At 38.2% G+C, this 24210-nt stretch overlaps 1 protein-coding gene across 3 annotated transcripts in view; it reads left to right on the top strand.

Moving 5' to 3' along the window:
* Positions 1–2381: 2381 nt before the first annotated feature.
* Positions 2382–24210, top strand: part of col7a1 (collagen, type VII, alpha 1) — a 73806-nt gene continuing 51977 nt past the window's right edge. For all 3 annotated transcript variants that reach the window (XM_087800055.1, XM_087800056.1, XM_087800054.1), the window contains exons 1-22: positions 2382–2579; positions 10186–10258; positions 10327–10507; positions 11666–11822; positions 11886–11979; positions 12046–12204; positions 12263–12420; positions 13558–13687; positions 13751–13870; positions 15818–15973; positions 16059–16178; positions 16267–16416; positions 17415–17531; positions 17627–17773; positions 17868–17993; positions 18793–18939; positions 20488–20610; positions 20683–21093; positions 21517–21648; positions 23544–23690; positions 23825–23950; positions 24025–24174. In XM_087800055.1, coding sequence (XP_087656181.1) covers positions 10192–10258; positions 10327–10507; positions 11666–11822; positions 11886–11979; positions 12046–12204; positions 12263–12420; positions 13558–13687; positions 13751–13870; positions 15818–15973; positions 16059–16178; positions 16267–16416; positions 17415–17531; positions 17627–17773; positions 17868–17993; positions 18793–18939; positions 20488–20610; positions 20683–21093; positions 21517–21648; positions 23544–23690; positions 23825–23950; positions 24025–24174 — 3118 coding nt within the window. In that variant the 5' untranslated portion in view covers positions 2382–2579; positions 10186–10191. The remainder of the gene's footprint in view (positions 2580–10185; positions 10259–10326; positions 10508–11665; positions 11823–11885; positions 11980–12045; positions 12205–12262; positions 12421–13557; positions 13688–13750; positions 13871–15817; positions 15974–16058; positions 16179–16266; positions 16417–17414; positions 17532–17626; positions 17774–17867; positions 17994–18792; positions 18940–20487; positions 20611–20682; positions 21094–21516; positions 21649–23543; positions 23691–23824; positions 23951–24024; positions 24175–24210) is intronic.

Genomic DNA, 24210 nt, shown 5'->3' with positions numbered 1-24210 from the left:
GCATAGATGGATGAATGGATGCATGGATGGATAGATGGATGCATGGATGGATGCATAGATGGATGCGTGGATACATGGATAGATGGATGCATGGATAGATGCATGGATGGATGGATGGATGGATGGATGGATGGATAAATGGATTGATAAATGGATGGATACACTTTCTTAATCACTCTGGAGGTCTCCTTCGGGAACATGGGTTTCCAGTTCACAGCAACACAGACGACTGATTCATAAAATGATCTTGAGGAACGAGGAAGCCAGTTGAGGAGATAAATGGATTTGGGTCTTGATCCTGGACTGCAGTAAACTTTGATCTTCCACGATAAATATAATATCTTCCATCGAAACAAGCCGAGATTCTGTTGTGATTCTATTTTTGAGCAGAACCTTGCAGGGTCTTGGATGCTGATGAAGACATTTTGTAACACATTCCCGGGCAAATGAAAACACATTTGAAGCACAACAGCACACATTTGAACAGAGAATAATGAGCTAATCTACGACAGGAACTGTTGCCTTGACCTCAATCTGCGGGTCACACATAAGTCAATCATACAGGCTTATCAAGAACGATGCGTTCACTTACTGTCGGTAAAGTAGGAAATTATCGCTGATATTAAGTGCAACATTATGTTTGGATATTGATTTTTTTTAATTCTGTTTCTGAAGGTTCTTAAAGTTGCTTAAAATCACCTTTAATGCTGACATTTCCACCAATAAAAATAAATGTTGTGACACAAACATAATATTTTTGTCCAATCATTTCAACTCTCCTTCACCCACACTTCTTTATGCTGCATGGGAAATGGAAAACGATATAAACAACTTATCAGATGACTCACACAAAAAGTGGGGGAGCAGTTTCCTCCAGCGTTGACAAGATCATTCAGGCAGGAAACAAGTTATAAAAGTAAAGTGTCTGGTCAACTTCCAAAATGAAAGAAGTCAAGGCATTGATTCTTAACTGGCTTGCTCCATTAGTTGGAGATAGAGTTGAAAAAACTAAATAATAATAAATAATTTGTGTAAATTAGGTATAAGGTATTGTTGTGTTTTTAGGTTGCATGGTGACATACCAGTTAATGCGACCGTTTTACGTGGCTTTACTTCCGGTACTCTGGTTTCCTCACACAGTTCGGAAACAAAAACTCTAAATTGCTTGTAGGTGTGAGTGTGTGTATGAACGGTTGTGTGTCTCTGTGACGGACAGGCTTCTTGTTCAGGGTGTCCCTCACCTCTCGCCCAAATTAGCTGGGATAGTCTCCCTTCCACAAGAACCTGAAAAGGGAGGTATAAAATTACTGATTAAAAAAAATCAGATTGAGTTTCAGTTCAAATTTAAATACCTTATATTCCGCACTATTAGGCGCACTGGATTTTAAGGCGCATAGAATAAAAGATGCAGTCAAACGTTTGACTGGGGTTGCGTTATGCATTCACTAGTTAAAGCTGTGCTAAAGGGAATGTCAACAAAACAGTCAGATAAAGTTAAACTTTATTAAGCGTTCTGACAACTCCGTTCACTCCAATGGTAACGATGTTCAAATGATGTTTAAAAGGCTTCAAGCAGCAGCGCGTGAGACTGGTGTTGTGAGCAGACAAATGTTGAGCGAGCAGCAGTGAAGTTGAGCGCACGTGGATGACTGGTTGAGCGTGCAGCAGAGTGATTTTCTCAAAAAAACCCAAGACACACTCAGTCAAAACGTTGGCAGTAATCTTACTCCATATACATCTGCCATGATGTGACGTGCATCGTTAATCCCACCCCGTGATGATGTAATTTTGCCCACTGTGTGTCGGTTCAGTCGGCGCAGAGTCATGAAAGTGTTTGTTAACAAGTCACCCACCAGGTAATGTTCATATATAAGGGGCTCCGGATTATAAGGCACACTTTTGAGAAATTTAAAGGCTTTTAAGTGCGCCTTATAGTGCTGAAAATACGGTAGTTATTTTCATATATTTCAATCGTCACTGGACAACAATTGTAACTAATTCTAGCCTTTAGCTTCGACTGTCACATGGTTGTTCACCCTAATCTGTCTGACATGGACCCGGATGTTCTCAGACATGGCTCTGACAGGTGGAGACAGTGGAGAAGAGTGGACTTCTACCTGGAGGGATCAGCAGAAGAAGATGAAAGTACAAACCTAAATATACTTTCTTAAAAAAAAACATCTTCCTGCTTTGGTAATTCAGATCTTCTGGAGCACAGCGAGGTGAATCAAGGCATGAGCGAGGAGGAGAGAACAAGAGCGAGGGCAGAGAAGTGAAGGAGAGACAGAGAGAGAGAGAAAAAGAGAGAGAGGGAGTAAGTTTCCCCTTCAGGCGTCTGAACAAGTCTGGACTCTTCTATGTTCTCAGTCCAGGCGAGGCAGAAGTGCAGCAGCTCACAGAACCGACATCTGCAGGGATGCACTAACTCTCTCTCCTGGATCCTCGCCGGAGATTTTTCTGATACTGTGACACTGTGACCCGAAGCCAACGACACTGGCCTGAGACCCAGAGCCAGGACATGCCAGAGGTGGACAGAGCCCACTGAGGAGACCAGCTTTCAGACTTCACACCCCCCCCAGGTAAGTCGGAGCCGCGGTGGCCACGGGCGAGCCCGGACGTGGAGGTGTGTGTGTGTGTGTGTCTGTGTGTGTGTGTGTGTGTGTGTAGAAGATGAAGTGTAGCGATCGTTTGCCGGGTCAGGCCGGTGGGACCCACAGTTCATGTGAGTTCAGCCACGTTATAGAGCTACACGAGCCTCAGGGAGTGGATTTGAACAAAGACGGAGCAGCTTTTTTGTTTCTGTTTTTGGACACATTAAAAGAAACAAACTTATTTTCATTAGTGTCATTCAGAGGTTTCCAAAAAAAAAATAGGTGTCAGTTATGAATGCCAATGATAATATTTAGTTTTAAGCCTACTTTGTAACTTCTGTAACCATTTAAAAATGACACAACATGGATGATGAATTAGAAGATCTTTGACTTGTGGATGTTTTTCACGACTGAATGTTTATTACACCCATTTGTTTTGTTTTTTATATTGAAAAGGTTATCTATCGTTATAACACCAACAAAATAATATTTACTTCTGCTTTTTACTGGAAACGTCCAAATAATTCATCAACAGGTTTTTCTCTGTGTGTTTTCAAACAATATCGTTTTATTTATTTATATTCTTTGTCTCATTAACTCTCTTTACTCTACGGTAAGTAGAGGTATATGAGATTTTTTTTATATTGAATTAATAAGGTTATGTATTAAAAAAAGTATATATATTGTTTTCAATTATTGGAATAAGTATATCAAAGTTTATTCATAAAATCTATAAATAAAAATAAGTAACACATGTTGGCACTTAAAAAAAACACCTTTTTATTGAAGAAAAAAACCAGTGAATTTATTTTTGAATTTCTGGAATTAGAATATCAAACTGTTTGTGTATTAAAATATCCTTTGTTTGGTCAATATACTTATTTTTAAATTCAATAAATAAAAAACAACCTTACACATATACACGTTATTAAATTAAATTATTAAAATTATATATTTTACTGCATAAAAAACAAAATTTCAATAAAAAAGGTACAATTTGATGTATTCAATTCTATAGTCTAAATAACATGCGGTATATTGGACCAGCTGGAGAATCTCAGTTCTCAGAAGATGGAGGACGGTGCCGCTTTTAAGGAGTTCAGGAAATCCCTATAAGTGGTGTTGACGAGTGAGCGTTTGAATCTCAGCAACAGGCGCTCCGATCCAAATGCTCCAGAACAGCAACACCCTCGTGTGTCCTCCTCAGATCAGTGGCCATAATCCCTGCCATAATTATCTTTGAACCGAATGGAGAATTTCATCTCTCCCAGATGATGTCTGCAGGAACAAATAAATCATGTTCATTGTCCTTTTAATTGGCTTTTTTTTTTTTTTGCCCTTCATGTTTGAAGACGTGCCGGAATTGGAGGGACCTCAGATGTGTCATCTGTGCCGGCCTGGGCTGGATTATGTTGTTTAGTCTAATGAATCAAAAGACTCTTAAAAGAGATCCTTCTATAGAAAGAATGTTTGAAATGTAGTTTGCATGAGAATCATAATCATAGTATCTTAATCTCATCTGGTCATTTAAAGAATCACTTAAAGTTGTTTTTTTGCTCAAACAAACCGCAGGAGAGAAACTTTGGTTAATCTACAGTGACAACTTCTGAACTCTTCTGACCGTCCACTCGTGTCATTCTTGTTCCCCAAAGCTGAGCCCAGATCTTGCGTAATCCTAATAATCTGACACATTGCAAAGGCCTGTGGTCTCCTGCCCCCCCCCACGGAGAATGGCATCTCCCCTGAGCTACTACTCTGAGATTGAGAATTTCTTCAGGACAAACGAATGAGAAGTAGTAATTCGTTAAAGTGATAGTTCACACAAAATTCAATCTTCACTCATTTTCCACTCACCCTCATGTCGACTCAGGGTTGGGATTATTTTCAGAGTAACCTGTTCTTTTTTGCATTAATAGACAAAAATATAAATTCATGGTAATGTAGCATCGGTCGCTAACTTGTCTTTATGTTCGTCCAAAAAGACACTTGAAAACATCCAAATACCTCCATACTTCTCGTCGGTCACGTCCCTCTTGTATTGAAGCCTCAACATGACGGATTGTTCAGAAAAAGAGTCTATATTTTAAGAATGTTTTTAGCAGAAGCTAAAAGGCTAATATGCTACACAGACAGGAAAACACTCCAATTTAAAGTGTTTCCTCATTCAAGTGTCAGTGCACAAGATTTACGTTGATGGCCCGCGATACTACGCTAAAAACATACTTCGAAATATAGATTTATGTATGTTTTTTCCACGAACAATTCCTTATGTCGAGGCTTCAATACAAGATGGACGTTACAGACGAGCAGTATGGAGGTACTTGGATGTTTTTAAGTGTCGTTTTGGACGAAGATGAAGACGAAGACAACTGAGCTCCAGCTACTGTAAAATGAACAAACATTTTGGTCTATAACTCTAAAATGAAACTGATTACTCTGAAAATAATCCCAACTCTTAGTAGTCATGAGGATGAGTAGAAAACAAGTGAAGTTAGAATTTTGGGTGAACCATCACTTAAAGTGCAGTTGAGCAACAAAGCAGATAATAATGTTTGTGTTACTTTTAATAGACTCTACGAGCAATTATCTCAAATCGACTCATCTGAGCTCAAGTTTCTGGTTTATTATGACCATAACAAGTAAAAAGTGAAACCTTCAGAGATCAAAGGATGGTTCTCTCAGAAAAGCTTCTTGCTAGCGTCCTTCGTTGACAGGCTGTTTTGGGCCAAACTCTTTATTTAAACCCGGGATAACTAAAACCAACACACATGTGTTTGACAGAGCACAGCTTGTCCATCAAGCTTAAGGCAGCGTCGACATGGCGATGGCGTCGTTCGTTGCCTCGGGCAGAAATTTTATTGTTGTTGAGAAAACACCGTCTGGAGGTTTAGTTGCAGTTGCACTTAAAAACTGACACTCATCCTTGTTATGATTTTCAAAGAAAAGCTTCTAGTAGCGTTGGTGAGAATCATGGGTGAATATGGAGAAAAAAGTTGTATACTGTCGCTGAGTCTGCCATTGTTGTAGTAATACTTCCTGGGCTGAAACTATGCAGAGAATTGTTGATTCTAAAGGTGTAAAGATGAACATTTTTAAGATATCAATACATTGTTTGGTAGGTCTCAGGGTCTAATTTTATTTAAGTTCAATTGTGAAGTTATGAATTGCATGAAAGCTGACACACTTTACAATCAACCACTAAATTCTGAATCTCAAATGAGAAGTAGTTTTGGATTAAAAAAAAACAGGAAGTTTTGAAAACAAGTCTGTACATTTTTAAAGTGTGTAAATCATGTAGTACAGGGACAACACGCATAATCTAAACTCTCTCCTGTTTAAATGACATGTAGTCACCAATGCAGGTGACAAGAGATCTTACCATATTGTATCTTCACCAACAAATGATCTCATAATCCATGCATTTGTTTCTTCTCGTTTGACTATTGTAACAGTTTATTTTGGTTTCTAAACAAGAAAGAGTTGTCTCGCCTGCAGTTAATACAAAACTCTGCTACGAGAATTCTGACCAGCTCTAGTAGAAGAACTCACATTTCCCTGATCTTTAAAATTCTTCACTGGCTGCCAGTTTTCAATATCCATTTTAAAATTCTAGTTCTTACTTTCACATCTTTTCATGGTCAGACCTTCCATCAGTGATCTGATCCAGACTTACACCCCAGCTCGGGCTCTGAGGTCTGTGGATCAGAATCTACTGATGGTTCCTGAACACGCTTCCAGACCAGAGTATAGAAGTCCTTCCAGGCTGTTGCTTCTAAGCTTTGAAATGATCCTCTTCTCCCTCTGTGTTTGATGATCTACTGACTCCTTCAAGAAACATCTTAAGACATTTTAATATTCTTTTCCTTATTTTCTGGGAATCCTGTGTTTGTCTCTATGTTGTCTTGACCATGTTTCTAAACATGTATGTATTTTTAACTGTGTATTGTTCTTGATTGTTCAAGCGCTTTGTGACCCTGGTCTAGAAAGGCGCTTTACAGATAATAATTACTTGTTTACTTACAGTGTATTCATGTATACATGTTTTCTATAATATAATTAATGGTAACTGAACAAACGGTAACTTTTCAAGGGTTAATGCAATATTAACCTTATGGCTAGCTGCAAATATAGAACTCCAAAAAAGATCTCAGACAGATGATGATGACCAAATAATCTGGATGGATATGTAACAAGAACACAGGAAGTTTTTTAAGGTTTTAAAAATGTTGTTTTATTATTATTGATTAAAACTAACTCTGGACTCTCACCACAACATGTTTTTTGTCCAGAGAGTGAAGAGACTCATACATTATTCTAGTTAAAGATAACATTAATGTCTGTTGACCTTTTATTCTGTTAATATAAGTACATTCACAACTTCATTGACACTACACGGTCACAGAAAAATACTTACTTTGTCATAAATTGATTTGATGTTTGGAATATGACTAGATTAAATTCAGGAATTGTTGCTACTACGATGCCCTTCCACTGTCTCCAGTCAATTTACTCACATGATATAGAACCAACATGTCCGCAGCGAACTTTAATGTTTAGTTTTCACACTATACTGGCCACAGCAGTCACAGGATCCCATCTATTCAAAGTTACTCTGAAGAACATTTTAGTACCTTTGGCTCGGAACTCTGGAATGTACTCAACGCTCACAAATGTCTTTCAACTCAAGTCTAAACATATTTTATGTTTACAAAACGTAAAAGATTTTCACCTGGAGAAATTCAGTTTTCATGCTGAGTTTGTTAATTATGTCGTCTTGTTTCACTCGTTTTTGAATGAAAACCAGCTGGTGCTTGATTTGCCTTCATGGTTAAGATTGGCTTGATTATGAAGGTCAAGGTCAATGTAATGGCTAGACTTAAAGTAAATAAAACCTAAAGGTAATAGAGGTGGAAAAAAGATTGTGCGTCAATTATTGAGGCTCCACAGAAATTCAAGGACACAATTTATTTCTTTGATTTTTGGAGAAAACACAAATTTGTTTTTTTGGAAATATGTGACCTGTCTTTTTTGCTGCTGTCAATCATCCCCACACCCTTGATCTCTATTAAACCAGCGCCCTTACATCCCTCCTCGACAAGTCTTGTTAATGTTATCTTCGTTTAGTTTTACTGACCTGCCATCTCTGGACTTTTTTATTTTCTCTGCGGCGGAATCCTTGTGATTATATCATTTTCCTGCTCAGTCTTGAATGACTTCCTGTTCGGAGTGGCTGGGATTAGTGCTGTGTGACAGTGGCTTTGACCTTCAAGAACTCTTCTTTCATACTGAATCCAGGTGGTCCGATGGGAGTGTTCTTTTACCCGAAGGCTTCTTAAATCCTCGTCTCAAGTTTCCATGTGGGGGGGAAGAGTCTTCAGTATAGAGAAAGTATCCGGATTATCCTAGTGAGGGATTCATCCCTGTTGTGTTCGAGCGGTTTATTGGCAAGAATCGATACGTATCATAATACAGGGGCAACTATTCTATATATTGTGATGCTGTAGGAACAAGGATATATTTCAAGTATTACCCAGGTACTTGAAATTACAGACCGCATGACTCTTGATGAAGTTGTAACTGATCTGATTCGTTTTAAAACCAAAATATGTCCAAACATCATCGTTAAAAGTTGCCGGAGTCGACTGTATCCTCTAGTCCTCAGTCATCGCCGGGATCTCACAGGATTACATTGTTCCTTTAGCTGCAAAGGACCCAATGACTGCCGCCATCTAGCGGCCAGAAGTTTAGTTAGCATAGATGCTACAGCTAACAAAGGACCAAACCGTAAATTGACTAGTCATAGAAGGTAGAAGAAGAGGGGGTCAAAGGAGGCAGAAGACCTCCAGGAAAACGTCCAATTTTGATGAAATTCAAATCTTACGTAACATACTAAATAAGATAGATTTCCAGGATTTCAGTGTCTTTTGAAACAAATTCAGAAGATCCCATAAAAATGTTTAAAAATGATCTAATTTAATACACATTTCGGCAAATCAACCTGGACTTTAATCTTCTCTCTTCGCGGATTTTGCGGTACTTGATTTTTTTCTATTTTATTTTAAGATACCTGGGAAACACTGGGTATTTCAACCGGTAGTAATCAATGTCAAAATCAGTCGTGACGAGAACTACCAACCTTTGCAAACCTCAAACAGAATAATTGTTAATGATAAAGAAAAAGTCCAGTAATCCTAAATACAGCATGAATGATTGAGTCAAGTCAATGTTTCCAATGGTGTCTTTCAAGTGGCCTCACTGTGACGCACAGACGGTACAAATCATGTGGTTTCACGTGATGTTTACGTTCTTTACGATCTCGTTCCGACCAAGACTATCATGTTCTGTCGGGCAATCAGCCCGGTAACCTCCGGCTGCTGGTTCGTCGTGTTCCTGGTGTGAGGTTTTTCTTGTTCTGTCGACATCTGAGAGAAGTTAGCAGTTGCTGTTTCTGAGGAATCTAATGAGGAGACTCTGTTTCATCTGTTTCACGTCAGTCAGAAGTATTTTTATTGTGTCCTGCTATTAAAAGTATTTAATCCATTGAGGGGAACATAATTGATGACATTTTCTAAATATATTTTTATAGAAACAGAATAGAATCTTTCCAATAAATGCTTATGATTGTCAGTTGATAAAATACACACTTTCTCTGGTAAAAACCTGGTGGAAAGAATTAAAAATTTGGTTTAAAAATAGCAAAAATCTCCTTAAAAAAAGGGTATGCAAACTATGTAAATCCAAAACATACAGACAATAACAACTTATTTTATGATAAATGATATCCTAGTTTCTAAATGCCCTGAACTTTTTCTTGAAACTATTTTCTTTTGAGATATTAAATAGTTATGTGGTCCGTCCATAATTTCACACTGTGACACTTGTTGATATGATGTAGAACAAGAAACAATCCGACAAAGTTGTCTACATGTCATTCTAAATGTGAAAAAGTGAATAAAATGTCAAGCTGCTAAAGGTTACTGATGCGAGAAGTTTGCTATTCCAGCGAGTCATGCCAGAAAACACATCCTACTCTGGGTCAAAAACGCTGGGTCATTAGCATTAGCAATTTATACATTTTTGCCTTGAAAAAAGATGCTTCCTTCCAAAGTTTGGAAGACACAAGTCCCAAAAATGGTATCCATTTATTAAATACATTTAAAGTGTTTTTTTTCAATGAGAATATTTATTAATTGAGCTTTATTTATTTTATCCTTTTTCATCTTTTGAATTTGTTTCTGTATGGAATAACAGCAGCAGCAACATTTGGAAATGCATATGAATGCAAATTCAAATAAAAATACAAAATAAATACAGTGTAAAGTGTAAATAAAGAAGTAAAGGAAATACATCTAACACTTTAAAATAAAAATATTAAAAAAGAAAATGGTAATTTCAATGTATTGTTATTTATTTAGTTTTATTATAATTTCCACATTATGTATTTCCATTTTTATTTTTCCTTATTTGCAAGTTACTGCCGTTGTGGTATTTCATTAAACTGGTAACAGTTCAGTTTAATTGACTACTTTTTATACTTCAAATTATTTTTTCAGTTTTTCAGCTGCATTTGAGTGTAACCTTCTTATTCTTCCAGGTTGTGATGATGGGTTCTCTGAAGTGCGCCGTTGTTTTCCTCCTGTGTTCCATGTCGTGGAGTGAAGCTCAGGGTAAAGTCTAACGTTCTGATCGATGATTTGATCTGAACATGTGTTTGAAACTGATCTCTGTACCTCAGGCAGGTGCACCAACGTGCAGGCGGCAGATATCGTTTTCCTGGTCGACGGCTCTTCAAGTATTGGAAAGTCCAACTTCCTGCAGGTCAAGCGCTTCATCGGCGGGATTGTAAAACAATTTGGAAGCTTGGTGAGCGAGTCGGGAATACGATTCGCGATGATTCAGTACAGCGAGACCTCCAGGTGAGATAATATTCCACATTTGTGCAGGCTTTTCCTTGATTTTCTGGAACTCCTGTTGTGTTATCAGTTTTATCTTGACCTTTAAAGTATATACTTTATTGAATATTGTTTTGATTGTTTAAGCGCTTTGTGACCCTGGTCTGGAAAAGCGCTATATAAATAAAAATGACTTACTTACTTACTTACAAATATTAGCTTAAACGCTAGTTAAAGTTATTGTAAGTAGATATTCAACCAAATTATCTGTAAAGAAAAACCACAACAAAAACAGATATTTGGCAGAAATCAAATCTTAACATGACCATTAAGCTAATGTTAAAAGGAAACGCCAGCCGTACCTACAGTTAACGTCACAAATTAAAGCTCATTGAAGCTCATTAAAGAAAAATATTTAATAAAGTTGAATTACAAAGAGGTATGTATTCTGTAAAATGACATTAAACTAAGACAACCACGTAATTTTCACAACTTTATTAACAAAGGAAATACACTTTTGTAGCTCTGCATTTTCCTGGTTTTAGCCGCCATTCATTTCAGTCTTGATTCTGGCAAGGCATTCTGGGATGCCAAAGAAGAAGAAGCGACATGACACAGTACAATCCGATTTATTGTGATAATGTAGGAACAAGGATAAATTTGTAGTATTGCCCGATGACTTCATTTTTTAACCAAAATATGTCTAAACATTATCTTTGAAAAGTTGATGGAGTCAACTGCATCCTCTAGTCCTCAGTCATCGCAGAGATGACGTGGGATTTCATACTTCCTTTAACTCCTGAGGAGGTGAAAACTGCTGCCATGTAGCGTCTGGAGGTTTAATTTCAACTAAAAAATGAAACAAACATATTTGAATTTTGATATTTGCATGTAAATTTAAATTAACACGAATTACTTAATTTAAAACACACTTTTTTTTTTAACGTAAACCATATAATAACTATGATAAAACTAAAATATGATTTGAAAGCAAAAAAAAAAAAAAAAATATATATATATATATATATATAAAGTTTATAATATAGTGTTGCTAAGTATATATATAAAGTATACAGTAAAAATATTGCAATAGAACATTCACTATAACATCACCGGTGGAAAACGCAACAAAAAAATCAAGAAACCGAATAAATCTGAGTCAATAACTTCTCTTCTCTCCAGGGTGGAATTCACCTTCAACACCTACTTAGAGAACTCTCAGGTGGTCTCTGCGGTTCAGAACCTGAACTATAAAGGTGGAAACACACGAACCGGAGCAGGTTTAAAATTTGTCTCCGACAACTTCTTCAACCCTTCGTCCAGTCGGAACGTACCGAAGGTAAAGAAGGGTTCGTGGCTCGACCGTCGTTCTGCTGTATAAACGTCCAAATCTTGGTCTCAGATCACGATCCTGATCACGGACGGGAAGTCCCAGGACAGCGTGCGAGAGCCGGCCCAGAAGCTGCGCGGCCAGGGGGTCTACGTCTTCGCCGTCGGTAAGCTAGCACGCTAACTACGATAGCGCCGCTGTAGCGTCCAAGCATCTGTGATCTCACTCTAAGGCATCAAGAGCGCCGACCGGAGCGAACTCAAAGAGATCTCCTCCGAACCCAACGAAGACTTCACCTTCTTCATCGGGGAGTTCAAGCTGATGAACACGCTTCTTCCCCTCGTCAGCCCTCAACTCTGCACCAAAGTCGGCGGCGTCTACGCCAGCGATGGTTCGTCAAGCGACTTCAAATGAGAGGTTTTTTTGCCCTGACGTTCTTCTTCTCTTAGAGGCGTATCTGGGCGTCTCGAACCTCCAGTTCACGAACCAGACGTCGGATTCTCTGAGATTCCGCTGGGATCCGGCGCTGGGTCCGGTGAGCGGCTATGTGGTCAAGTACGTGCCGCTCTCTGGCCTGGGTCAACCCATCACCGCAGAGCTGCGACAAGTGAGTCGAAACTTTAATGGCAATTGCATCGTTTCAAAATGGCCCAGAGACAACACAAGGGATACCACAAACACATTTGTTTTTGGACCCATGGGTCACCCTGATCTGCACAAGGGTTGAAAGAAATACAAACTGGAAAACTTGCACATGGTCCAATCAAGTTAACCTTTGTGTTATCTAAGGGTCAAGGTGACCCGAAGGCCCGATTTGTTTTCAAGCCTTTGGGTCATCTTGACCCTGAGAAAAAACCCTGTACAATTTGCACATGTTCCATCAAGTTAATGGAATTAAATGACTGCCATGATTTGGGAATTAAAACAAGAGTAATAAGCTGAAATAAATAAATAAGCTGGTAATAAAAGTAGAAATTAATTTAAAATTAATTAAGAAAAAAAATGTAATTAAATTAGAAAATGTAACTGAGTTAAAAAATGTATCGAAATTAAATTTTAAAAAAAGTTTAATTAAATTTGAAAATTAATTTAATAAAAAAATGTATTGAAATTAAATTAAAAATAATTAAATTAAATTAGAAAATTAAATTGCATTAAAAATTAAATGGAAATCAAATTAAATGTTTAAATTAAATTTAAAACAATTTAATTAAATTAGAACATTAATTAAATTAAACAATGTATTGAAATTAAATTAAATTAGAAAATTAAATTGCATTAACAATTAAATTGAAATTAAATGTTTTTGAATGTTATCAAATTAGAAAATTAAATTGAATTAAACATGGTTGTGAAATAAAATAAAAAAAGTAATTAAATTGGAGAATTAAATTGAAATAAAATGAAAAATTACATTGAAATTAAATTTAAAAATAAATTTTCCAATAAGATCAAATGGAAAAAAAAATTAAAAATACTTAAGAAAACATTATAGTGAATTAAACTAGAACAAGTTAGTTAGTTAGTGATTTCCCTTACGTTTTTAAAGTCTCTAGACGTTCTGCTGCCGACAAGGACTCATTCAGGTCTCATAATGAATGTTGCGTTTGTCCTAAAATAAAGGAATGAAAAGTCATGTTGTGGATGGGTTCGGTTTCACCTGATGCCAACGTTGATTCAAGATACATCTTGTCTTGGACTTTAAAGCTTGGCAGTGAACTTAACCGAGTGTCTGAACCTGCAGGAGACCCTAGCTGCCAATCAGAGGGCGTTCACTGCACGACAGCTGAGGTCCGGGACCGACTACCTGGTCACCGTCTTTCCTCAGTATCCCAACAGCGAGGGCGAGTCGGTCTCCGCCAAGCAAGCGACCCGTGAGTGGATTTAGAACTTGGAACATCCTGATGTTATAAGAAGGTTCTCCGTTGTCCACACAGGAAAACTGCCGCCGTTTTCTACTCTTCGTCTGGTCCAGGCCGGGTTCTTCTCTCTGGCGGTCGGATGGGACCGACCCTCCTCTCAGGTGCAGGGCTACAGACTGACCTATGGACTTCTCGGTAAGACTTTTTGACTTCCTGGTTGCAGCTTCATATTTTCAAGTGAGTTCTTTGTCGTCGTGAAGGATCGCCGTCAAACTGAAGACGTTCAAGTAGAAACTGTCAGCTGGTGGCAGTTTAGAGATGTTGCGATTTCGCCGGTTCCTTTTGAAACGTGAAGGGTTTTTCAACCCCCCCAAAAAAAGACATTTTAGTAATAGATTCATTCACTCTTCAAGAACAAAATCAACGAGCGATCGGGTGTGTCCCGGAGAGTAACAGTTTAAACTTTAAAAGTGTTGTCAACGAGCTCCACTCCGGTGGAGAAAGACGTCCCCCGAGGGCAAGTTTGAACGTTTGAGGAGCGCCAGACTCTCGTGGAGCTGCTCTCAGTCAGACACCTGAGCAAAAATAATTCAGTATCGCCGCTGAGGTCGAATAACAAAGTTGTATTTATTCTTAAATGTTATTTAGGAGCGATTAATACTCACAAAACTGACAGAAACGAAGGATAAAAGTCCTGAAACAAAAACCCTGCAGCCATTTTTAAAGATTAAAATGATTTGTCTGGTTCAAATTCCATCTGAAAAACTGGATGCAGGGAAACCAAACCTGACTCCATCAAACTCTTGTTTTGTTTCTTCGTTTTTTTCGTCCGCCTCATAGTGCTTTTATATGATATTTTAAAATGAAATGTATACAAAAATCTAAGATTACACAATTTATTTACCGCCAGTCTTAATGTCATTTCCTTATCAGAATTTTTGTACCTAAAAATCTTTGTTTTATAAATATTTTTTTCCCCTCTTTTTTGACTTTTCACAGTGCTTGTGTATACATCTTTTGAATAAAATGTATATAAAATAATAATAAATTACACTATTAAAATTAAGTTAAATTACGCCACAATCAGAATTAGAAACTGTTATTGCCAGTGTTGTGAAGGCAAATTAGGATTTTCTTGTTATGGCAAAATATGCAAAATTTTGCATTTAATGTATATTAATTAAAATGGTCAAATATATGGAATATGCATGTTTTTTTATTATATTAAAGTAAAATTGTACAGAATCAAATTAAGACCTAAGCCAATTTTCAAATGTCCTTTTATTTATTTACTCTACTCAACATTTTCCCATCAAACTCTATATTTGACCCCTTCCTTCTTTTGGCTCGACGGCCCCTTAAAACTGACAAAAGTTCAACTTCAAGATGCCATCGTGGTTTTTGCCGCATCAATAACCAACGGCACTGTAACGATTTAAAAACAATAAAAAATATATATATTTTAAAAATGTATTTTAAATTTTTGCCTTAAATTCAGTTTCTTTTATGGTTTGTAATTCAATAAAATGTGTATATAAATACATATTTTTGTGTTATTTACAGTTCACATGCAAATATAAAAGGTGTTTGTTAATTTTTGTGTTGCCATTTAACTTATGGCCACTAAATGGCAGCATTCCTAACGTCCTCTGCCGCTAAAGTATCAATGAAAATCCTGCGAGATCCCTGTCATGACTAAGGACGAGAGGATACGGTCGACTAAAGCAGCTTTTTAAGCTGAAGTTTGGACATATTTATGTTTGAGAACAAATGAAAGTAGTTACGACTTCGTCAAGAGTCATGAGGTCTGTAAATTGTGCAACACCAGAGTCAAGTACTCGACAATACTACACATATATACTTGTTACTACAGTATCACAATACATCTTATAGTTTCCTACAAATGTAAATTACTTACTTACTTACTTACTCTGTATGGTGATGCGCTAGATTCTTGCCAAAACACACACTAAAGAATGAGTGTGTGGGTGGTTGTTTATTTATGTGGACACCCCCTGCCTCCTTCCCTAAGTAGCTGGGATAGACTCCAAAACAAAGAATTCCTTTGCTATTCGTCTTCATCCAAAGTCCTGGAGGAATCTTCCGGAGTGAGACCAACTGTTGTTGTTGTTGGACGTCCAGGTCAGCCGGCGTCGCAGCTGGTGGAGCAGTCTCTGGCCGTGGACGCCACATCCTTCACCATGGAGTCCCTGGAGCCCGACACCGAGTACGTCATCAACCTTTACCCGCTTGCCTCGACAGACTCCGCCTCCTCCTTGGTCCTCAACGCTCGCACCCGTGAGTATCATCTTCTCGATTCAATGTCTCGACGGATAGATCTGTGGAGAAGATCTTCCTGACGCCGTGTGTTCGTTTGCGTCAGTGCGTCTGGAGGCTGTGCAGCAGTTGTCGGTGGAGACGGAGTCCGAGGGCAGGGTCGGGGTGCGCTGGAGGGGGGTCGGCGGCGCTCGAGCCTACCGTCTCGTCTGGGGTCCATTCCCAGGTTCGCCACGTGACGACTCAACGCGATGGACTCAGTTGGAATTTCCTCTAAAAACAAATGTTTGTTTTGTTTTTTTCTCTCTCCCCAGGTCAAGATGTGGAGTCAGTGGAAGTCCCCGGAGGGCAGGAGTATCACCTCTTATCTGCACTGAAGTCAAACACGGAGTATCTCGTCAACGTCATCCCACTGTATGACGGCAACACCGAGGGCCCCGTCGTCACCAAGAGGTTCAAGTTAGGTACGAGATCCACGGTCAACTATGAAAATGACGGTAAAAGTGTACTTTGTGACTTTTCACACACTTTGAAGCATTATTTTTCAAATGTTTACAATTTCATTTTCCCTTTAAAATTTTGTTTTTTGCATAATTTTATTCCATTGTTTTTAATATTAAAAGGTTTTTTATTTCATTTAATTAATTTTTTCTAAATATATATACATTTTTTTACACATAAAGTATAGAGTATAATATTCTTAATTCCAATAATAACAATAATTAAAAAACTTGGAGACTTTAAAATTGATGAATAATATCTTAAATAATTGAATTAAAACATTTAAATGAGTTAATTACTTTCTTCAAACATTGAGTTTAATTTTTGAATTCCAATTAAGACGATACCGAAAGATTACCGAGCTACTAGATCAAACTTTCGACCAATCATGCGACGAGTAGACGATCACATGACAACGTAAAAGCAAACAACATTATTTAACCAAAATCTTTGTATTGAATTGTGAAATAAAAAATGTTAATTTGACATTTGAATTATTGAAATTAAAATATCGAACTCTATGTGTTAAAAAATATAAAATAATTTGTTTGGAAAATATTTTAGTTTTAATTGAATTATGAAATAAAAACATTTAAATATAGAAAGTATTGACTTAAATTAGTCAACAAATAAATTAAAGCTTAAAAAACTAAAAGTTTCAATAAAAAATAGAACGTAATTTTTTATATTTTCAACTTAAAAAGAGAATTTGTAAAAATAGATTAAACTTATTTTAATTGAATTACGTAGAAAATAAACTAGAAAAGCACAGAGACTGTACATAACTCTGCCAAGGAGCTCCTTTCACCTTCGACCTCTAATCATTCATTTCTATTCAACATTGTTTTAAGAGACCGAGAGATAATATGATGAATACTGTTGAATATTATATGTATGATGTCAATAACAGTTGTAAATCATAGGTTACATGTCTAACGTATGAAAGTTTATTTCTTGGCAGAGCGTCAGGAGGCGCAGATCCTCCAGGCTTTCAGCACCAGCACCACTTCCATCCGCCTCAACTGGAGGGTCATCAGGTCTTCTCAAGGCTACCGTGTGGAGTGGAGACGAGCAGATGGTCAGAAGTTGAGCATAAAATTGCAAATAACACGCATATAGACCATATTCACCTTTATTAATCGATTCAATCCCACCGTGATATGGTGTCCGCAGGGGGTCCGGTGCAGACCTTGTCCTTCCCCACGAACTCGAGCAGCTACGAGCTGACCAGCCTCCAGCCTGGCACCGACTACGTCATCACTCTCTACACTTTGTACGAAGGTCGAGAGGAGGCGACGCCCGTGACCACCATTTCAAAAGGTCAGCCAGGGGGCGACCTTTGATTTCATTCACGACCGCCGCGCGTTTAAGAAAATCTTTCGGCTCAGATAAGAGTGTATTCGTTGTGTTTCAGACTCGCAGCCCATTGGCAGCGTTTCTAACCTGAGGGTGGTGGAGACTTTGGGCAGCACCGTCAGACTGGGCTGGATCGGAGTCGCCGGTGCGACGCAGTATCAAATCACAATCACAAACACAGACGGTAAGACTTCTTATCATGCCTGAGGGCGAGAGGATACATTTTTTTTTGGTTTCAAAATGAATGAAAGCGGTTACAAACTTGTCATGCTATCTTTAAATTCTGTAAATTCACTTTATGTCAATATTTTATTGTTTTACTGTGTAGTACCTAAACAACTTTTTTAATTTAATTTAAGCAACAGCATTTAAATACAAATATTCTACTCAAAGTTGTTTATTTACTGTTGTCATGGTGGTCAGTTTTCTTCAGTCCATATGAGAATGAGTTCCATAAATCAGTTCAGTTCCGTTTCTATAAACACAGGAGCAAACAGGATGAACCAGTCATTTACCTGAATGTGAATGAAATGGACTCCGTGCGGCCCCTAGTGGACAACTTTGGTATTAGTCAGACAGTGACTTTATTTTGTCTATATTACGTTGACCGGTCGGTGCAAAACAAATGTACAAAGCCAAGGAACAAAAACATTTGAAACGCATTTATAAACTAACTTTAAATACGCTTTTAAAAAGTTTGAAAAGTTTCTTGTTAGTAATTCTTTTTTTTGTTGTTGTTTGCACTTCCAGGCCACCGTAACTCACGCACTAGCTGAGCTGACTATTGTCGAGACTTAATGATTCTTTATTTGTACATATCAATAGCATTAAATATATTAGTTTACACGTGATTATTCAACTATTTTCAGAAGTTATTAAATGAAGATTTGCAGGAGGAAATGTGTTTTTTCTTGTCCTTCTCTTTTTCTTTTCACTTTCCACGATGTTTCTGCGTCTTTATTGACCAGTTGTTTATTCTGCAGTGGGCTCAGAGCAGGTGCAGGTCACTGCTGGTAACCAGACCACCTTCGACCTCAGAGACCTTTCCTCAGGTGTTTCCTATGCTGTGAAGGTCACGGCTCTGGTGGGCAACGTTGAGGGAGACCCGGTCACTGTGTACATCAAACCAGGTAAACACTTGTGTGTTTAAAGAAGTTTTTAGAACAGACTTTTTGTCTCTTTAATAAAAAATAAAAGATTGGGATATTTTTGGGGAGAAAGTTTACCTGTTGTAGGTGATAGGGGTCCCCTAAACCCATCACCCCATTGTGACACCATAAAGGGGATTAATTTAACTGTTATAAAATGTATTCTTTCAATCTTTGTATTTATTATATATAGGGGCCTATTTGTTTCTTTTTCACAACCATGTAAGTACACAAAAGGATGAGGAAATGGCCGAAATATGATATAATTAACTTGTGACCATAGTCGAGGTTAGAGTAATTTATTTAAAAATTGTATTTTATTTTAAAATATCATGAATACATTCTTGAAAAACACTTTCATTTGTCAATATTCTCTATAATGCATTTTAAAGGGGGCGAAACATGCTCTTAAAAAGGAGCACTTAAAATAAAATAATGTTATTTAAGAACTTTAACGTTCATTTAGTCATGATGAATAATACAGTATATTATTAAGTGTCAGAATATTCTAATCAAGTGAGTTTTATAGTTTGACTCAGACCTCACTAGGGTTGGATAAATACGGACAGAAGAGCCTCATGTCACCTGATTAAGATTTAGGGAATGTTTTTGATTTAAAAATGTTCAGTTCTATCTTTTTCTACTGCCTTGTTTTTTGAGTGCAACACTTGAATTCTTTATATCAGACAAGTTCAATTATTTTTTATCTTTTTATGATATATTTATTCATTAGTCATTTTACAGTTTTATATTTTACACACCCAAAACAAACGACCACAAAAACAACAGACGCTACAATCCATACGGCCTTTAACCCTTGTTTTATCTCAGGGTCATGATGACCCGAATAACCCTAGAACAAATATGTTTGTGGTATCCCTGGTGTTATCTCTGGGTCAAGGTGACTCGAAGGCCCGATAACAAATATGTTTGTGATATACCTTGTGTTATCTACGGGTCAAGGGGACCCGAATTCCCGATAACAAATATGTTTGTAATATACCTTGTGTTATCTATGTGTCAAGGGGACCCGAATTCCCGATAACAAATATGTTTGTGATATACCTTGTGTTATCTATGTGTCAAGGGGACCTGAATTCCCGATAACAAATATGTTTGTGATATACCTTGTGTTATCTACGGGTCAAGGGGACCTGAATTCCAGATAACAAATGTGTATGTGTTATCCCTTGTATTATCTAAGAGTCAAGGTGACCCAAATGCCCTGATAACAAATGTGTTTGTAGTATCCCTAGTCTTATCTCTTGGTCAAGTTGACCCGAATAACCCTAAAACATATGTGTTTGTGGTATCCCTTGTGTTATCCACGGGTCACGGCGACCCGAAGGCCCGATAACAAATGTGTTTATAATATCCCTTGTGTTATCTGTGGGGTCTTCTGATGGATACAGTTTATATTCTGTCCATCATTACATCCATGTATGGATCTCAAAGTTGGCCAAAGTCTTTCTGTTCTCCGCTATATTCACTTTTCTAGGCCAGTGCAGATAAGTTTTCTTTGAACTCCAGAGCAAAATGTCGGCCGAGTGACGAACCTCAGGGTCGTGAACGTCAACAGTAAGAGAGTCCGAATCGCCTGGACTCGAGTTCCCGGAGCGACGGGATATAAAGTGATATGGAGACAAGGCGGGAGTGAGTATCTTGAATGGCTTCAACGTTTCCAGGAGAAAAAAACCTCTGTGATTACAATGGACGCCTCCACAGACGCAGAGCAGTCCCGGGTGTTGGGGACGGAGACCACGTACTACACCATCGACGGACTACAACCGGACCTGGAGCTGGTGATCGGAGTCGCGGCCGTCATCGACCAGCAGACCGGGGAGGCGGCGACGCTGTCCTCGCGGACCATCGCTTACGCCGCGTCCGTGTCCGACCTCCGCATCCTGGACGTGACGTCCCAGAGGGCGCTCATCGCCTGGACCGCGTCTACGAGGGCCACCGGCTACAAGATCTCCTGGCGCAACGGCGACGGTCGGGAAACCGTTCGAAACGTTCCCGCCGACGTGTCGTCGTTCACCATCGACGGGCTTCAGTCGGACTCCGCCTACAACGTGTACGTCTCTTCGCTGATTGGCTCCCGAGAAGGAAGTCCGGCCTCCCTGAAGATCAGAACAGGTGATGTTAGAAAAGGTTTTTCTTCGTGTATATATTGTGTGTATCAATGGAGTGGCGCAAATGCTCCTTCCCAGATGCAAAACAAATAGACTCAGGGACTCATTCATTCCTCGGGCTATTAGATTGTACAATTCTGAGTTTGGGGGCAGGAGTGGAGTAAAAGTATTATTATGTTCTGTTCTATGTTAGTCTTTGTATCCTTTGCCTTTGTTATTTTTCTTTGATCTATGTTCTTTATCTTAAGACTTAGATTGTATCATCTTGTTCTTTCTCTTTATTTCTCTTTGTTCTTTTATTTATTTTATTTTTATTTTTATGAATAATTGCTGTGTTGCTGTGTCTAATTGGAAAAAAGACATTTTCCCGAAGGAGACCTCCTGAGGGATCAATAAAGTTCTACCTAACCTAATTTTGATGCTGCAGACTCTGATGGAGGAGGCGTCGAAACGGTGACTTCCTTGCAAATCCAAGAATCCAGAGGCGAGGCGGTCCGGGTCGGGTGGGTCGGTGTTCAGGGAGCGACGGCCTACCGTGTGACGTGGAGGAGAACTGATGGTGGGTTTTGTTCCCCAAGTGCTGATGAGAAGTGACTCAAGAACAAATCGTATGACGTGGCCCCCATGTTAATGCTAATATAAGTAAGTAAGTAAGTAATATTTATTTATATAGCGCTTTTCGAGACCAGGGTCACAAAGCGCTTAAAAATCAAAACAATACTCAAATGTACATACTTTAAAGATCAAGATAATACTGAGAACAACACAGGAGTTCGAGAAATTCAAGGATAAGCCTGAACAAATAGAAACGTCTTAAGATGTTTCTTAAAGGAGTCAGTAGATCCATCAAGCGCAAAGAGAGAGGAAGATCGTTCCAAAGCTTAGGAGCAACAATATAGTGACCTATGAAGATGCCTGATACAGAATAAAGAAAATTAGATTATTTATTCTTTCACATTTCAACTTGTCACAGCAGTTCACAATAAAATATGAAACGCATTGTAAGACACACACTACAAAAATACAAGTAATAATAAAACTATACTGGTCTGGAAAAGCAATCTATTAATTTAAATTACTTACTTACTTATATATATAAATATTATTAATAAGAATAATATAATAATCGTAAAAGAAGAATTAAGAATGAAAATTATAAAAAAAACAATAATAAATATATAAATCAAAAATATATCCACAACAATAAACATAAGTAAATGTACACACACTACAGAAGTAAGTAAGTAATTTTTATTTGTATAGCGCTTTTCCAGACCAGGGTCACAAAGAGCTTAAACAATCAAAACAATATTCAATAAAGTATATATTTTAAAGATCAAGATAAAAACTGATAACACAACAGGAGTTCCAGAAAATCAAGGAAAAGCCTGAACAAATACAAACGTCTTAAGATGTTTCTTAAAGGAGTCAGAAGTACAAAAGTATACACAGACTTCCAATAGGAAACTGACTTTGAAGGGATGTGTTTGGTGAAGGAGCACAAACACAGATAATTAAGATATATTGAGAAATAAAATAAAAAAATATAAAAAATTCTGGCCTCTAGATGGCAGCAGTCATTACTTCTTCCGCAGCTGAACAAAAAAAGAGATCCCGGCGATGACTGAGCACAAGAGGATACACTAATTGTCTTTTCAGATGAAAGAAAATATCGATAACACTTTATTTTTTCACAACACAAGCACATATCATTTATTTTTGCTTTAAAAAAAACTTTAAAAAAATGTATTGACAATGACATGCAAATAATAATAAAAAAATATATATATTGAACCTCAGACAATGAAAAGACAATAATCTGACTCATAAATCCTTAGTTAAGTTTGGTTTTTACACTTTTTTATGACTCTGACCTTGACTGGTAAAATAATCTGGTGTTGCCCTTTAAATCAGGGTTTCAAGCTTTCACCAAATATTTGAGTTTTAACCCTTGTGTCATCCCAGGGTCAAGGTGACCCGAAGGCTTGAAAAAAAACCCAATGTGTTTGGGGTATCCCACCCAGATGCAACACAAAGTATACCACAAATTTGTTTTTTCGAGACTTCGGGTCACCATGACCCTGAGGATAACACAATGGTTAAGACCAAATATAGTTTGTTCATTGTTTATTGTTTATTTCAATCTCATTTTTGCCAACTAATTTCACACCGTCTCGTACACAGTACTACGTTTTGCTACATTGAATTAGCCACATCAATGCTAATAAATTAGCATCCCAAATGGTGGCAAAGGCATGTTACAATTCTCCATCTTTTCATGGCAATCAGATATGGAATCTGTGGATGAAAGGTTATCCGTCTCTGTGTGAGTCCTGTTCAGGGTGTTCCCCCTGCCTCTCACCCGAGGTAGCTGGGACATACCATGAACGTTCCTGATCTAGTTCTTTCTATTGTGGTTTTGAGCAGTTTCCAAACCTGTTTTCTTTGATTCAGGCGGTGTTGAAAGGACTCGATTGGTCGGTAGAGATGTGACGACGGTGGAATTGGACGGCCTTGACCCTGGTGCTCAATATGAGGTGAAGGTCACGGCCATAGTCCAGAACCGCCAAGGAACGCCGGTGTCGGTCAGAGTGTCCACACGTAAGTAAATGTAGGACCAGTGTGACAGGTACTTATGGACTGTAGTATGTTAAGAAGTGAAGTATTATATCATGAAGGGACGATACATGATGTCAAATTATTGTTGCTCTTCTTACTGAATGTGTTTTCTTCAGCCGGTGTAACGACCCCCTCTACAAGAACGTTAAAGGTTTACGACCTGACCGAGAATTCAGCTCGCATGGCCTGGACCCCGACCCCCGGGGCCTCTCAGTACATCGTCCGCTGGAGAGACATTACAGGCAAATCTACATTTCACGCTAAACATGTTTGCGAAGTGGTTGATCAAGTTTTTCTTTTTAATTCATATTTTCAGACCGAGGTCGAGGGATCACGTACACGCTGCCATCGTCGTCCAACTCTTATCTCGTCACCGGACTTCGCTTAGGTCGGCGTTACCAGTTCACCGTTCAGCCCGTCTTCGAAGGTGGACCCGGAGCTGAAGACGTGGTCTACGAGCGGACCGGTAACACTCGCTGGTGATTTCAACTTTACTACAGAC

The sequence above is a fragment of the Callionymus lyra genome, chromosome 10, assembly GCF_982586985.1.
Source record: "Callionymus lyra chromosome 10, fCalLyr1.hap1.1, whole genome shotgun sequence".
Classification (NCBI taxonomy): domain Eukaryota; kingdom Metazoa; phylum Chordata; class Actinopteri; order Syngnathiformes; family Callionymidae; genus Callionymus; species Callionymus lyra.
Note: the sequence above shows the minus strand (reverse complement) of the source record. Positions and strands in the feature narration are given on the sequence as shown.